The sequence below is a fragment of the Pelodiscus sinensis genome, chromosome 4 (genome assembly GCF_052426305.1).
Source record: "Pelodiscus sinensis isolate ZL-2025 chromosome 4, ASM5242630v1, whole genome shotgun sequence".
Taxonomy (NCBI): domain Eukaryota; kingdom Metazoa; phylum Chordata; order Testudines; family Trionychidae; genus Pelodiscus; species Pelodiscus sinensis.
The window spans coordinates 34144905-34162634 of record NC_143055.1 but is presented as its reverse complement, the minus strand read 5'-3'; the positions used below and the strand labels follow the sequence as shown (position 1 = coordinate 34162634).

The window sequence follows — 17730 nt, the reverse complement described above, 5'->3', positions numbered from 1 at the left end:
TTCTAATCAGAAAAAGTTCCTTGTTGATTTTTTGCAGGCTTTCATGTAACTTAAAGGCTTTTCTCTCTAACAGGAAAAACACCAAAGTTATATGAAGGGTAACTTCTGTACTTAAAATTGTTCGAATTTTTAAACAAAGTTTAAGTCGATGTTCCTCTTCCAGCAACCAATTTTATACATACCCCTTTCAAAAAGTTTAACTTACTCCAAAATTCTCATGCGGCTTCAGTAGCCGAGGGGAATTCCTAATAGCATCCTGCATTAGGTTTTATAGGAAGTACTACTATTGGGGCACTAACCAAGTTGTCTCAGAATTCAACTATTATTCCATATACTGTATGGACTTATGCTGGTGGAGGGTTAAATTGGGACAATTTATTTTTGTGTGAGGAAAAGAAAGGGCTTGCTAATACGCGGACATTATTTTTTGGAGAATGTGGATTTTATTGGATCATAGTCTGGAAATCTAAAAATGAACTTAATCCTGAAGGCGGGATGTAAAATTGGAGGCATGTAATTGAGTTTTCTTGCAGCGAGAAGCAATCAAAGGGCAGGTGTAAACGCTCTTGTGCAGTATGACGCTGGGGGTGGAAATCTGCACCTCAGCTCCCGAGGCGTAGGGGTAAAGCCTCATCCCCTCCTTATCTGTCCTCTTTGCTTGGTGCAGCAGCACGTTCAGCAAGCGCCCTCTTGTTTCCTTGCGCAGGTTGCGGGGCCGGAGGAGCAAATTGGGGTGGGTGGGGACGGAAAGGTCACCTGGCGCTGGTGATTTAGTACCAGGGGCTGTAGCACAGCGTGTCCCCAGCAGCGGCAGCGTCGGAGTGAGCGCGTACACGTGACTCCGGCTTTGGCTCCTCAGTGCCTCTACAAACAGACGCGCACACACACATCCCCTCTCTTCTCCAACCAGTCTCTCTCCCCCGCCCTCACACACACACACACACGCCGTGCAAGCAGCCACCGCCAGGGCAAAGCTCTAGGCACACGCCGGGGTAGCAGCGCCAGGAGCAGCGTAGCAGTGATCAGCCAAGAGGCAAGAGTTTGCGAAGGCTGCTGTGCCCTGCGAAAGAGGCTTCGCACGCGGAGGATGGCTGGCTGCGGGCTGTCAGAAGATGCCTTCTTCTCTTCCTTCTTCTACAACTACACCTCCTCCTGGGAGAGCTCCTACAACCAGGTAAGAGGTTGCGGGGCTGCCCGCCAAGCGCTCTCCTCGGCACCCACTTACCGCCTCGGTGGGGAGACGTGGCTTTGCCGTGCGTGTGGCTCTGTATTGGGGAAGGGGAGGATGGTGCACAAATGACAGCGAAAAGGAGCTTTCCGGAGGTGGAATGTGCCTGGTCCTCGCTTCTCTCAAGCCCCTCCTGGGAGGACGGAGGAGCCCCAGCGGGAGGAGGAGAAATAGGAGCGGGTGCCGGTGGTGCGAGGAGAGCGGTGCGTTACCCAGAAACAACTCACAACAAGGCAACTCAAGCGAAACCTTCCCAAGTGCCCCCTGGGCTGCGCTCTTCCTTTCGTCTTGCACTGAGGGGTGTGGGGGCGCGCGTGCATTTTTGGGCGGGGGGGGGGGGGGAAGAGGACAGCGCTGGTTGCGAAGCTGCTGAGCAGCCCCCCCAAAATGGCTGAATAGGTATCACATGTCCTAATTACTGACCCCGTCTGGATGGGAATAGTTCCGATTCTTCCTCCCTCCCGAAGCGCTCCCCACCGCCACTTAACTTTGATGACTGTGCAATGCAGCCGGTGCATCCCAAGGACCCCCCCCCCCTTTTCCCCGGTCTCCAAGCAAGTGGTTTTGCAATGAGGTGCAGGCTGGGAGGGAGGGGAGCGAGCTGAGAAGCAGGAAGGGTAAAAAAAAAAATCTGTCTGAGGTTGTCAGGAGCTATTCTGGGCGCTTCCCGACTGTCTTCAATTAAATAGCGGTTGTCGTCTGCTGCCCCCACTGCCGGCCGGGGGACAGTCCAAGCGGCGCTCCCGAACAGGCGGGGAGGGGAAGGGCTTGCATCGGGGCGGCAGGGGGAAAAGTTGAGCCGAGGCTGAAGGCTGCGCGGACAGGTGACCTGGAGCCGGCTGCCTGCGCCCGGGAGCGGAGCGGAGGGGGCGGCGCGGCGGGCGTGTGCCTGGGTCAGGTGGCGGAGGGGCTCGGGGGAGGCTCGCCTGCGCGGCTCCCGCCCTGCTGGGGGCAGAGCTGTGCTGAGCTCATGGAAAAACGTGCGGCCCAAAGGGCCGGGCGGCTTCCTGGAAACAGTCGCTGCCGGTGTAAGGTTACCCCCTGGCGGCCGGGGCTCAGCCGCCGCGCTGCCTGCGGGAGGTCACAGCTCGGGGAGCCCGCGGCGCCTGTGGCTGGAGCCTTCGAGGGAGCAGCGAACTCCCCGGCCCTTGTCGTGGGGGGCGGAGGGGGAATGTCTCAGCACCCGGTGAGGGTAGATGGGGGGAAAGCCGGGAGCACGCGAGCCTGTGTTGATACGTGGGGGTAGGGTGAACCCCCGGCTGGCTTGTTGGGGTGAGCCGCCCTGGGCTGCGGGTGTGCGCTGAACCCCTGTAACCAGAGCCACAGTCGTGCCCGCTTCCCAGGCCAGCCCCTGGCTGGAAGCACCGAACCGAGCAGTCAGGGGGCAAACGCGGGGATCGCCGGCAGCGGAGCGCGGCCAACTAGCCAAGGGCAGAGAGAGCGTGCTAAGTTTGCTGTGTGATTCTCATCAACCCACTGCGCCTTGCACTCGCCCTGAAAGGCAGGACCGCCGCTGCCCCGGGGGGGGGGGGGGGTAGGTTTTTCTCCCATTAGATATGAATCCACAGCATTAGTGTGTAATCTAACAAGGGTTTATGCCCCGTTTAAGGCAAGCAGTCAAAGGAAAGCTCCTTGGAAACCGGGGGGAGGGGGGGGAATATTGCTAAGAAGGACGCAGACAATAAATCAGGTCTAAACCAGTTCCTATAGATAAAGTTAGTTTCACTCTCTAATATTTCCATAAAAGGGAAACAGTGTTAAATGCTAGATTCTTTTATTCCTTTTCTTAAATTGCCAAACTGCAATGAAAACTAAGAATTACTGTTCAAGCTATACTTTATAGAGACCAGTGTTGAACTGGGGACGAGGAGTCCTGTGGCACTTTATAGACTAACTGAAGTGTAGGAGCATAAGCTTTCGTGGGCAAAGACCCACTTCGTCAGATGCATGGGATGCATGCATCTGACGAAGTGGGTCTTTGCCCACGAAAGCTTATGCTCCTACACTTCAGTTAGTCTATAAGGTGCCACAGGACTCCTCGTCGCTTTTGCAGATTCAGACTAACACGGCTACCCCTCTGATACTTGACAGTGTTGAACTGTATCTAAGGAAAACAGAAGATAATTTGGGATGCTGATCTATTTTTAGTAGGGCTATGTAAACTCTAAGATATAGTACACAAACTTGAATTAAATATTCATAATTAGGGAGGTAGAAGTAGAAGGTATGTATAATCATATATGGCAGTGCAACAAGAATGAGTGCATCAGATTTTCCAAAAGCTAAAACCCAGATGAATTTAAGATACAAATTGGTTTTGCTTCATGACTCCCTTGTGTTGTCATTTTATGTATCTCATGTTTGTATTTACAACAATTGGATTCACCTAAATGAAAATTAGCAATAAGCTGCTCACAGCTGATCTGTAATCCTACAATGAATACAATCAGTATTGCTGAGAATCAGTTTGTATATGGTTTTTTAATACTTAAAAGGTAGGTTTGGCCTAAATTTGAGAGCCAGACATATTTGTGTTTTTTTTTAAATCTGAACTGCAGCCAAAAAAGCTTACAAACCGTTTCTTCTTACTAAAATAGCAACATTGCTCAAATCTAATTTGTTTTGTTTACTCCACTTCAGTTTTTTTAAAACAAGCCCTCAAACTTTAAAGCACTACAAAGTGCTTATGAAGGGAAGGGTTGATTCTACCGAAAAAACTATCTTTTTATTCCTAAATCAATATGATGCACTCTCAGCATCTAGTGCCATGTAAAAGGATCCTTTGTACATTGAACTGTTATTGATAAACCATACCTCACTAAGGAGATTTCTTCCTGGCATCTCAAGCTATGTTTTTAATAAACCTAAACACAATCAGAATAACACTTTTCAATATAAACAACCAAATGAAAGAGAATAAAGTGAATTCTGTAAATACAGTATAACAACTAGCAGCTCTGAAATCAGCAGTAGAACAATTATTACCCTGACTGAAATCTTAGGTTTAGGAGTTCTAATTTTTGTATTTTTGGCATATCATTGCAATTCATCTTTCAGCACTGGCTGTGGAGGGGTGATTTGTTGGTAATGTTCTTAGAAGTAACTTCTTGAATTGCATATAAAACTGGAAAACATCACAGAAGACTGTATAAAGAAATCTATTCTGAATACAGTTCTAAGGCACCTCTGCATGAAAATGAAGGCCTATTGTAGTTAAGCTTGCCATATTTTTGTGTTAATATAGTGTTGCTGAGAACCCTAAAACAAAACACTTGTGTTACTAAAGGTTTGTTTTTAATTTTAAAAGTGTAGTGGTATTCAAAGTTTGGATTACCAGTATTGGAGGCTGAAATTCTCTATTTATAGAATAGCACAAGTTCTATGAAGTGAAGGAACCAGTAGCTTTTAGGATGATTAATTCTATTACTTTTGAGACTTATCAACAAAGCTGGCAATTCTGTTGATGATTTTTAAGGACATTTGTGAGATTAACAAATGAGTCTAACTGACTCTAACTAAACTTCCCTTTCCATTTGTTTATGTAATAGTCATGAAACATTTACCATTACTTCTACTTACCCCACCATCCCCCAAAAGCTATGGGTTTTCTCAGAGCTGAGATCTAACATAGTGGCATTGTCCATAATTTCCACTTCCCCTCACTGTGAATTAATGTTCTTTGCATTAGTTAGCTGCTGCTTTCATCCCAGAGGTGTCTGCATTGCAATGATATTGAATCCGTGTAGTGATATGAGCTGATTTAGGATTCATTGCAGGTATTTCACTGATTCTAGTTGGAACTCTCAGCTGTAAGTTTGTTAGCTAAGCCTCCATTTCTCTTTATACTATTTTTAAGCATTGCAATATTTCGTATAAATACTTCCAGTGAAAGCAGTCAGTGGATGCAGGTAAGTAGCTGAAAGTTGAACAGAGAGTTGTTTCTGTGGTTTGGCTCTTTGTTCCTGAATATGGAATAGCCAAGGAAAAAACCTAGTGAGAGCATTTTGCCGATACTTCCTGGATGGTGGACTGAACTGAATATGTTGCTTTATGCATTTTCTTTTTTCCTATGTTGAGTAACTCCAATGGTTCGGCTTGTGTTTTGGCATATAATCAAGTCAGACCTGTGATTCAGCTGTGCTTTCAATATTTCTAGCATTTTGGATTTGATCCCTATATTTTAGATTTTCTGCTATTTTAAAGGTTACTGTGTAAGTATTTGTGCACTGAAAATATATACTATATATTTATGAGGTAAACAAGTGTCGAGTGAGATGCTGTACACATCTCTTCAGATAGCCCTGCCAAAATGTTTTAGGTTTTTATAGACTGGCACTTTTATTATGAAAAAAAACCCTATGAATTGTCATAATTTTTTGTTCCCCCCCTCCCCCCCCAAGTCTTAAAACACTGGATTGAAGCTGTCATTTGTTTTCGCTTGTACGCTAATCAAAATTTGTACCCAGGTTTCTGGAGATTAAAAAGACACTGGTAGGTTTAATCCAAAATTTAGGTTATATACAACTTTTCTTATTAAGCAAAAAAATCTCCTCTGTTAGTAACAGAGATGGACTTTGTGATTTTGAAAAAATTAAAGTGTTAACCTTGCATTTAAAGATTTTCCGTGTCTTTTGCTATTCAAGTGTCACTGTGTGCTAGTACATATGAAGCAAAAAGTGAAAATAAACTGAAAATGAAACGGACAAACACATTTTGCTTGATTAAACTAAATAATACAAAAAGTAAACAAATAGCATAATTGAGTAAATGTAATTTTGGATTTAAAATCTTTCAATTTGAATAATTTAAAGTGTCCTTAGTTAAGGGCATTTTTGTTTTATATTTATTTCAGGATTTAAATAATTTAAAAATAGTGTTTTTACTGTTCTACGTAAAAGAGTTTAAAAAGATTGCCATCAGTAGTCACTGTTGATTTTTAAAATGTATTTGCGAGGGTTGTCAAATAAAATGATTGCTCAATTTTCAAAATCATTTTATTGTTTAATAATCACAGCCTCGATTTTAACAGGAAGTGGGTTTTTGATACCAGTTTAATCTGGCATAAATGTGTGTTTTAAACTGCGGGCATAATATTTCCTCATGTCCATGAGCAAAACAGCAAAATAATGTCCGTTTAAACAGATATGCAAAAGGGACAAAATGTTATTTAAAATACTGACTTAGAACAAAAGATTTAGCTACAATTTGTAAGTTACAGTTCATGATAAATGAATGCATTTTAGAAGTTCCCATGTGGGTATTTTTGAAGACCACAATCTATCCCATCAAGAAGGGAAAAATGCCAGTAGTTACAGCAGAAATGCATTCTATAGGAAGAAGGAAGAGAGTTCTTAGTTGGTCACATGTTCTTTTGGTCTATGCATTGATTATAAATGCAGGGTTTGCATTGGAATGAGAATGGGGCCATCCACCCTTTATACTCTTCATCAGGGAAGCAGTACCTTCTTCCAGAGAGGCCAGGGGAAATCAGTGGGTACTCTTTGCTAGTGTAGAGATAAATGTATACTGCAGAAGGGTATTAAATATAAAAGAGCAATGGTAAAATGATTTACCGTGTGAGGCAGTAAGACATTTTTTGGTCACCTGAGAGGATTTTTGTTTTTGAGATAATTATCTTAATCTTTTTTTCATATAGAGATCCAAAAAGATGATGATTAATAGACCTTTCTGAAGGAGTTTGAATTGTATATATTGAGATGCTCATGTATAGAAAGAGACTTACTGAGGAACATGTATGCATTTTTGAAAATATTACTTGATCTTTATCATTTAGATCATCATCTGATCTGATTTACGAAAAGCTAATGGGTTTTGTAGTATTTTTTCCTGAGGCAGTGTGAATATCTGAGATTGGGTTAGTCTTGCCATGACCGGAAGGTATCACTGAGGGATATCAGCACAATGAACACATTTAAGGAGGCAAGGATAGCTCAGTGGTTTGAGCATTGGCCTCCTAAACCCAGGGTTCAGAGTTCAATCCTTGTGGAGGCCATTTAGGGAGTTGGGGCAAAAATTCATCAGGGATGGTACCTGGTCCTACTGTGAAGGTACAGGACTGGACTCAATGACCTTTCAAGGTCCCTTCCAGTTCTAGGAGATAGGCAATCTCCATTATTATTATTATGCATGTAACGGAGAACCTGACATAAATTTAGGTATAAATGCTAAATTAAATGTGGAAAAGCAAGTGCCCATTTCTAATGTCTTTTTGGTTTATCTTATGCTTTTCTTTGCTTTGTGTGCATATCTTTTCATATATTTGAAACTTAGTGCTATAAAATTGCTGAAAAGGAAGGAAAAATAATACCTCTGAAGTCCTTTGCTCCAGAGCTATTTAAAAACATTAATTAAGCTCCAGGGACCTAATGTTGAGGGTAAATATTTGTGGGGGTAAGTACAAGCAGATTAAGGGCAACATTTTCAAAAGTGGTCACTAGTTTTAGGTGTCTAAGTTGAGACAATATGGGTTTTATTTTTGGAGGAGATTCTGAGTCACTAGGAGCTGCAGGTGATCAGAATGTCTGAAAATCACTCTCCACATGCCACAATTTAGGCACCTGTAGATTCTTGAAAACTTGGGCGTCAGTGTCTTGTACAAGTGCATATATGGGAAATATGTTGGAGAAGCAAGAATAGAAACAGTCTCCTGACTGTCTTGTGCTTTAATCATAAGAACTTCATTCCCTCCATAATAATCTGGTTCCTGTCAGCATGAAGAGAAGAGTGTCATCACCTGTCATATGATGTGAATGTTTGAGAATTTGGTACTTTTTTACACACACACACACACACACACACACACACACACACACACACACACACACACACACACACACTCTGTCTCTTTCTCTCTCTCTCTCTCTCTCTCTCACTTTTCACAGTTTTAATTCATTTTATTATTTGCAAGAATAATTTAGTCCCTTATGTTAACAATGAATGATTAAGGTTTTGTACTTCCATTTACAGCATAAATTAGCATTTTTGTTTTCCATTACAGCTTTTGAATGTAGAATTATAATATATAATTTACAGCAAATAGATGTTATCAGCTCTTTGGATTAGAACAACCACATAAACTTGTACAAATGATAAAAATGGAATCAATTACTTCTCAAAATGGAAGCAGCTTACAAATCTTCACATATAAAGTGGCAGGACTAGCTAGTTATTGTAACTAATAATTAGTTTTTAAAAAAACATTTATTGCATTCTGTTGACAATCTAGTAATTGTTCACAGCAGGCTGTCTCTCCTCCTCTCACAAAATACCCACCTATACATAATGTCTGCTGCATTTTGTAAACTACAGTTTGTGGTAATGATAGAAACTGCAGCACTGTTTACCCATATAACCCTTTCAAAAAAGGGAAAAACTGAGCTCTACTTCGCTGATAATTAGCATCTGTGCAAGTTTCACGATGCATTAGATGCCATAGACAAGGGTTCATACTCTTCAAGAGAGAACTATTAAGTGTGTTTACTGTGGGCCTGATCTAAACTTCATTGAATCTGATTAGGAAATTATTCATTGGCTTTATTGGGCTTTATATCAGTCCCTATAGTCAGTGGGGATGAGGAAAAGAGAGGAGATGATCAACACAAGAGAATACACCATTGAATTGGTAGGTGTTGTAATGGCAATATTTCCTCTATGCCTCCTGATAACAACCTTCCTTTTGTGGAACAGCCCTTACTCACTATTTTGTTTGTTTTGGTTACGTCTCATGATGATGTGCCATTTTCTTTGTCAATTGCTAAATCCTGTTGTTGCTTGTTTATACATTTGAGTGATTAATTCTTGGCAAAAGATCACTTCATTGTCCAAAATAAACTTACTTTTCCTCAAACTCTCACCACTCCCACCCACTGTTTTACTTGTGGCAAAAATACCCCTTCCATCTCATTTAGGACCATAACCTGAGGATCATAGCTGGCTGGAAGGGAATATGAAAGTCCATGTAGTCTACCTCTGCTGCTGAGACAGGATCAAGTATACCTAGAACATACCTGCAGGTACTGGTCTAACTAGTTCTTGAAAACTGCCATTGATGGGGATTCCACAAATTCCGTTGGTGCTTCCCAATATCCACTCTCAATTTCCCTTACTGCAATTAAAGCCAATTAATACTTGTCCTACCTCCAGTGGACATGGAGAACAATAGATCATCCTCCTTAAAAGATCCCTTAACATATTAGAAGACTTCCGCAGGTTCCTCCCACCCTTTAGTCTTCTTTCCCTAAGACTAAACATAATCAATATTTTTCCTATTTCCTTATAGGTCCGGTTTTCTATATCCTTCATCATTTTTGTTGTTTTCCTTTGAACTCTTTCAAGTTTGTCTACATCTTTCCTAAGCATGGTGGCCAAAACATATTACTTCAACTGAGGCCTAACCAATGCAGAGTACTTTCTTACGTGTAATTTTTTTTAATACCCAAAGTGGTATTAGCCTTATATACAACTGCATCATGTTGGCTTGTATGATATTTGTGATCCACTATAACACCCAGTTCTTTTTCTGCAGGACAACCACATAGCTAGTTACTCTCCATTTTGTATTTGTGCATTTAATTTTTCCTTTGTGAGTGAAGTACTATGCACTTGTTTCCCTCGAATTTCATCTTGTTGATTTCAGAAATATTCTCTATTTTGTCAATGCCATACCGAATCCTAACCCTGTCTTCCAAAGTGCTTGCAATCCGTGCCATCGTGATGTCAGCAGCATATTTTAAGATCATATTCTCCACATAATTATTCAAGTTAACAGTGAAAATGTTGAATAGTACTGCTACCCAGGTTTTCAGAACCTAAAACTGTGGTAATTTAACCTATTTTTTTTAGGTGGTATCAGGAATAAATCAGTGGGGACACAGCTCCTCCATCTAATAAAAGATTGGTACAAACAAGAGTGCTTTCATCCATAGCTCCTTCAGTACTGAGTCTCAAGCACCCCAAGCATAGTTATGCACAGCCTGAGATGGTTTCAAGTGGGTAACAGCTGGGCACCTGCATTCTGTCCAGATTTTGGGGAGAGGATGTCAGTCTTTGCTCAAAGAAAAACTACCTTGAACTGCTCCAAGGCGTACTGTTACTTAGTTTGACATAGTGAGCTTAAACAAAGTATATAGTTGCACCTTGTGGGTCACCATAGTAGCCCCAGTGGATCACTACTTCTAGCTTCAGCAAATTGCTCATGATCCCTTATCAGTGAAATATTTCTAGATATAATAATAAAACGTATATGTTGGGGGTACTCAGGCCTAAGGTTGAGTATCCACACACTTCAATTCTCATGGTACATTAAATCTCTGTCCCATCCTCCCTTTCTGATTAGCATAACTGCAGTCATGCAGCTGTTGACTTTGTCTGAGAGAGCCCTAACAATTTTTCCTAACTATGTGGTGTTTGGTTTTCAGCTACTGGATACAGAAAATGGCTGCAGTTAAATCCAGTTCAGTTTTTTAGTTGAACTGCCAAGAGAGACCTCTTTAGGACTCCACCAGATAATGTCCTTCCATTTGACAGTGAGTCATTAATAACTACTCTGAGTACACTCTTTCAATGAGTTATGCATACATCTTGCAGTAGTGTAATTTAGACCACATTTCCATAGTTTGCTTATGAGAATGTCATGTGGATGTTAAAAAACTTACTAAAATCAAGATATGTTATGTCTACAGAATCCCCACCATCCACTAGCTCAGTAGCTCTGTCAAAGAAGAAAATTAGATTGCCTGGTCATGATTTGTTCTTGACAAATCCATGTTGGCTATTACTTATCGTGTAGGTAATTTTTTCCAGGTATCAGAGTTAGGCTGACTGGTCTACAATTCACCATGTCCTTTTTAAAGATGGCTACTGTGTGTGCTCTTTAGGGAATCTTACCCTTCCTCCATTAGTTTTTGAAGATAATTGCTAATGTTTGCAAGATTGATTCAGCTGGTTCCTTAAATATTGTAGAGTGCATTTTGTCAGGCATTGCTGACTTAAATACCTCCTGACTGTCTTTGCCTTTTCTGGGTTATGTTCCTTTTTAGTTAAACTTTTTAGTGAAAACTGAAGTAAAATAGGCATTAAACACCTCCACCTTCATGATGTCTTCTGTTATTAGCTCCCCATTCCTGCTAACCAGAGACCTATATTTTATGTCTCATTTTCATCTTTCATCTTCAACTCCTTCCTTGTCCCATATTTCTTAGCATTTCTTTTTCCACAGCGTTCTTTTATCTAGACTTTCTATCTAAAACTATTACCAGGCCCTTATCATTTCTCATCTTGATTTTTTTCCCCATCTTCCTCTTTTCTGGTTTACCTGACACACATCAACTCTCATCTAGCTGATATAAATACAGTTGATAAAATAACTTTTCTGTCTTACTATTTGCTTGTCCACGCCTTTTTTTTTTTAAATCTGTTCTCTGACTCCTCTAGTGCATCAAGTTTAAACTTCTTATATTTATATTTGAGCTCTTACAGAATTTAGCAACCCTGTTTCTCTGATCTTGTTTCTTGTTGTGTCACCATACCTTCCATTCTGCCACTGATGCCAAACTTGATTCTCTTTTTGATTACTTTTCTCAAAGCCATCTGGATGCTCTTTCTGCACTTTATCTTACGTTTAAATACATTTTGGGTACGTCTACACCGTTGGCTAAAGTCAAGTTAAGATTCGGAACTTCAGCTATGTTCATTACTTAGCTGAAGTTGAAATAGCGTAACTTGGCTTTTGGTGCTGTCTAAACAGCAGGAAGTCGAAGGAAAAACACTCTTCCTTTGACTTCCCTTACTCCTCGTGAAATGAGGGTTACAGAAGTCGAAATAAGAAGCCTGTTATTTTGAAATAGGCTTGCAGTGTGGATGCACACTGTTATTTCAAAATAACATGAGTAGTTTCGAAATAAGCATGTAGTCTAGATATAACCTTCCTGAATTGATCCACATGGCTACTAACTTCTTTTCAAGACACTCTTCTCTGTGATAACTAAACGAGTCTGTAAACTTTTGGTTATTTTTATGTTTAAGAAACCATGGAGCAAACTAGACATGTACCAGCTATCCCCTTGAATAAAACTTACATATGTTACATCTCTGTACCAAACCCTTCATCTGTTTGCCCTTTCAGATTTCAAATTATTCAAGAGAGGCAGTCTTGAACTGCACACATCTTTAAAATTGAGCAGGAGTTTAAGTGATGTGCTGGGTTAGGGTTTTAGATCATTAGATCTTCAGGACAGGGATCTTGTCTCGCACCTATCTCAAAGGCCCAGTTCCTCAAAGGAATTAAGGCACCTAATTATCATAGAATGATAGGCTAGGGGAATTAAGTGCATAAACACCTTCAAGGAGTTGTGTCTGACATATAATCTTTTATGGAATATTGGTGGTAACAGTTTAGCAATGAGAAAATTAAAAGGTGAGTTAATTACAGTCTAAATACATAGGGAACAACATGATCCAATGAGTGGAAGTTGAAGCTAACAAGTTTGGACTGGAAATAAGAGCTTTTTTACAAACAATAATAGTAATTAACCATTAGAACATTTTACCAAGGGTTGTGGTAGATATTCTATTTCCAGCCATTTTAAAATCAAGATTGGACGATTCTTTGAAAGAATATGCTCTAGGGATTATTTGGAGGATGTTCTGTGGCTGCAGGGCTGGCCCGAGCCATTTGTGCGCCCCGGGCTCTGGGAGAGCGGTGCCGCCCCCGGGAGTGCAACGCATGCGTGGCCCCGCCTCCGGGTGCACAGCGTCTCCTGCCCCCGGACATCCAGTGCATGCATGCCCAGCGCATGTGCGGTGCCATCCCCTCCCAGCTCGGCAGACACGCGTGGCACCCCCTACAATGGGGCGCCCCAAGCGGTAGCCCGGTCAGCCAGTACCTTGGGCCAGCTCTGTGTGGCTGTGTTGTAAAGGCAACCAGACTAGATTGTCACAGTATTTCCTTCTAGCCTTGGAACTTATGGCAAATCCAAAAAAAAGTGTGAAGAAAACAGAGAGGAGATCAAGAAATTGTAGCCTGGTTTACAGTATTGATTATTGCATTAAAATTTCCAACTTTTTGAGATGGATATGCAAATAAGATTTTTTTTTAAATGTGGAAACTGAGCCTTGTAATAGAATGAATAGTTGGCACTTTTAAAAATGCAAAGTCATGTGAAATGATTAAAGCCATGAAAGACAGATTCTAGAAAACAGAAATCTTTACCTGGATTGTAAACCTGATAACAGGAAAAATCACAGCTAAAGATAAAGGATCTTAAATGATACTAGGGCAGGTGTGAGCAAGAGGCTGAAGCAGGGCGGAGCCATCCCACCAATCCACTGCTTTCGGCCCGCAGCTGCCTTGCTGGGACTCTTAAGCACCAAAGAGTGGCAGCTGCTTTAAATGTGGCTGGTCTATTTTGGATAGGGTTGCCAGATACTTTCACAAAAAAATCTTGAACATGGTGGGGGAAAAAAATTGATTGAGGGGACCAAAGTTGTTGAGCCAAAAAAAAAAGGTCACTGCGCCTTTAAATCCACACCCTCCTCCGCCAGAAGTGTCAGGGACCAATGTCCCCGATGGCCTTTTGTCTGAGAAAAACAGAAAATACTGGACATTCTCTGTTTGTTTATTTTTTAGTGGACAGGGGCCACAAATACCAGAGTGTCCGGGCGAAAACCGGACACCTGGCAACCCTAATTCTGGGAGCGAGGAGCGAGGCTTTGTCCTGCCTCTCGGCAAAATCTTTCAGCTCCCATTGGCTAGTTTCTGACCAGTAGCAGCTGACAAATTTTGCTGGTGGCAGTGGCAGCCAATGAAGCCTCCTTCCTCTTTCCCTCCTACTCCTTCACCTTGCCTGGAGCAGAGCCATGTAGAACTGTTTCAGGTTCCTGCAGGGCTGTTGATTAGGAGCTGCTTAGGTAAGTGCCTCCCAGCCAGAGCCTGCCTCTGGCACCCCGATCCTTTCTTCCCTCTCTCCCTCCCAACTACCTGCCTCAGGCCACCATCCAAACCCTTTGCACCCCCTTCACTCAGGTCACAACTTCCTCCCAGACCCTGTACCCTCTCCTAGAGACCCTCCATCAGGCTCGAATCCTTTACTGCACCCATACTCCTTCATGGATTCTGCACCCCAAGCCTCTGCCCCAGATCACAACCCCCTCCTTCATCAAAACTCCCTCTTAGACTACACACCCCTTCCTGCATCTCAGTCCCTTCTCCCAAGCTCTCTTCTGTACCCAATCTCTGTCCCAGACCCCAAACCCCATTGGTAGAAATGCAGTCCTTGACCACTTGCAGCACTTGATCTCTAAAATTTTGGAATGGCCTCCTATTAAAAATTATTGCCCCTCCCTCATAAGGGGGTGCTACTCGCTATGCTTGCCTACCTCTATGGCTGCTTTTGCTTCACTGAGAGAGCCTGTTGATGATGATGACATCATTCTGTTACCCGACAGGAACATTCTGTCATCTGGCAGGAAAAACCTTTTAATATATATAGAGAGAAGAACAAAATTAATTTAGAAAACAAATTTGGTCAGCAGTTCATTTATTCATTTTTTAAAATGGCTTAAATATTTAAGTAAGGTTGCACTTAAGATTTTTTTTTTAATTTTAGTACAAAAGGCTGTTAATTGTTAGAGGATTAAAATTATTTATATGCAAGGATAGAAAGTGATAACAGCATATAATGTGCAAAGGCCTGGGAGCTCCAGCTGCACAAGAATCTGCAAAAAGAATATTTTTCTCTTCGTGTGATGTCAAAACAAAAAAGAAGTCATGCTTCTTTGATGTCACTTTTAGAATAATGCAGTAGAAGAAATGGCATAATCTTATTTCTGTTTATCAAAAACCTTTTTTCTAGAGAAGGCACCATTGTTAATTGATTTTTCTGACACTCATAACAACACTTGCATTAAAAATAATTTATAAAGGATTTTTGTCCAGAAGCACAGCTCTGCATAATCTATTGTGGAAAATTGGGTAGATTAATTGAACATCAGTGTTCTGACAGAATTTATAATCCTCTTGATAGGTAAAATACATGTGTGTATGTTACATTTCCTGTCTCCAATCAATGGTATCTTCCAAACAAGATATACTTCTAACTGTTCTTGGGTGATAATAGCACCATGGTATCTTAAAATACTTTTTACTGTAACTACAGGCTCTAGCTAACAGCTGTTCAAATTGTGCTGGTGCAGTATTTCTCTTTGTTTTGGATGCCGTTTTTTGGCTAGGTTGTAAACATAGTGAAGCCTTACATTGGCTACTAATGGTTGAATTCTTTCCAGCTGTGAACACAGATGTGTGGATGTTTTGGAAAGTAATGTTATCAAGGGAGGTATATGCAATCTTTTTTTTTTTATTTGGGGCTGAGAGGATATATTAGAAAGGGAGGATATTTGCCTGAGCAAGAAATTAAATAGAGAACATCTGCATCATTATTGGAAAATTTATGGATGTACCTGTCCATGACAAAAAGCAACTCCTTATTTTTAAGGGAAGTAGGAAATAAAAAAGAAAAGACATTTAAAACAAAGTGATTAAATTGATAATTTATTTAAAATGGAAAACTAATAGATATGAGTGGTTCATTTTTTTTCAACTTGTACTTTAAAATTATTATTTGGTCATTCTGACCAGAAGACGTTATTTTCCAGAGACGTTTTCACCTCAACAGTTTCTGTGAATGAAGAAACAAGCAATAGAAATATTAAAAGACCAAAATCTGCCACGTGTGAAAGTATACATTCACCTAGTTTCTGAAAAGGAAATATCTGGCATGTTTCATACACTTTTCCTTTCTATTTTTCCTTTTCTATTTTATCTGGGCTGAAATTTATGCCTTTATATTTTGAAATATGCTAGCAAACACAAGTACTCTGGAGAAGAGATATCTTTTATATAAAAACCCTAAAGTTTGATTTCATTCTTACTTTTTTAATGTCATAGCTAATTAATGATGAAAGATGCAAATAATGTTGGCAGCAACTCATTTAATTTTTGTTACTTTTGGGCAAAGAAGTGAGTTTATGAAAGGGAAAACTATTCATTAGAGCATCCTGGAACTGGAGAAAAATGTGCATAACCTAAAGCTGCACAATGTGGTACATAGTAAAACCCCAGATGTACAAGTGTCTTTAGAATTATCACTAAACTTTCATGCTGAAACAAAACCACCATCTCATTCAAGAACCACCATCTCGTTCAAGAACCACCATTCCATCTGACTAAGAATGCTGTAAGTGTAAACCAACAATACCAGTGCCAGGAAGACGGATCATATTTAGGATGGTTAAAAATCAATTTTTTAAAAGCAGGTTTTTAAAATTAAATCTGATTTTGATTTAAAATAAATAAAAAATACCAAATTTATTTTTTAAAAATAAATTAAATTTCATCACACACATGCTACATGTGCATTTATGGTGTCATAAAAATAAATCAGTGACTGTAGTTTGTCCAGCCTAAGTACCAGCTCTTCGTTCTTGAAAGTTCTGAGTTTTTAATTTCTGTTTCTCAGCAGACTTAAGTGACATGTGCAAAGAGAGAGACCGGCTGAATAGGATTGTTTTTGTTCTGAGCTTATGTGGTGGTGAACCTGGGCCAAACATGGCAGAGGAGTTAATTAAGACATTGTCTTAAAGACAGAGACACAATATATAGGAAAGGATGGAGTCAGAGTAGATCTGAATAGTGGAGTGGACTGTAAAGAAACAGGGAAGACAGTATTCAGCATACACACAGTTTCCTATATTCCCCCATGCTTTTGCCACAGAAAAACTGTCATGGCTTCTGGGCATACCCTATCTGGGAATATTTTGACGAAATTTGTTCCCGCTGTAAAAAAGGAAAATGTGACCAGTATAAGGAGGAAATGCAAGATGTAGTTGCAAGAATGGAACATCATAAGGAAAAATGCTTCTAGAAAATATTTATATATAATGACGTGAATGAAGATGTGACTGTCTGAAGATCAATGTGGATCAATTTGATAATTAAATTTAAATAATTCACTTATTAAGCAATACTTACTTACTTACAATGCAGACTCTCTATGCCTTTTAATGTGAATTTTAACATGTAAATTTCCAAACTGTTTATATATGTCAATGTTTCCCAAATGGTGTGCCGAGGAACCCCGGGATTCCGCGAAGTAAAAATAAGGGTTCAGTGAGAAAATTCCATTACAATAACATTTTATGATTTAAAAAAATATTTAAAAAAATAACAATATTAATTATGTGCAATTAAACTAAATGTTGATCTCAGGACCTTGTTGAGCATTTGTTTATTATTACCCTTACTTATTTGTGGTCTACTTTTTCAGCTCCATATATTAGGCTGTTAGGGGTTCCGCAAAATTCTTTCGAGTTTAAAAGGATTCATGGCCAAAAAAAATTGGGAAACACTGATAAATGTGTTATGTGTTAGCTTAGCTAATCCTTATGGCTTATTAATTAGTTAACTAGGTTTAGAATCGATCACTTAA

At 40.4% G+C, this 17730-nt stretch overlaps 1 protein-coding gene across 1 annotated transcript in view; it reads left to right on the top strand.

The window, feature by feature from the left end:
* The first annotated feature begins 740 nt into the window (after nucleotides 1–740).
* PPARGC1A (PPARG coactivator 1 alpha) overlaps nucleotides 741–17730 on the top strand; it is a 513653-nt gene continuing 496663 nt past the window's right edge. Inside the window, exon 1 of the mRNA XM_006138159.5 lies at nucleotides 741–1174. Within this exon, the coding sequence (XP_006138221.1) occupies nucleotides 1088–1174 (87 nt within the window). The 5' untranslated portion in view covers nucleotides 741–1087. The remainder of the gene's footprint in view (nucleotides 1175–17730) is intronic.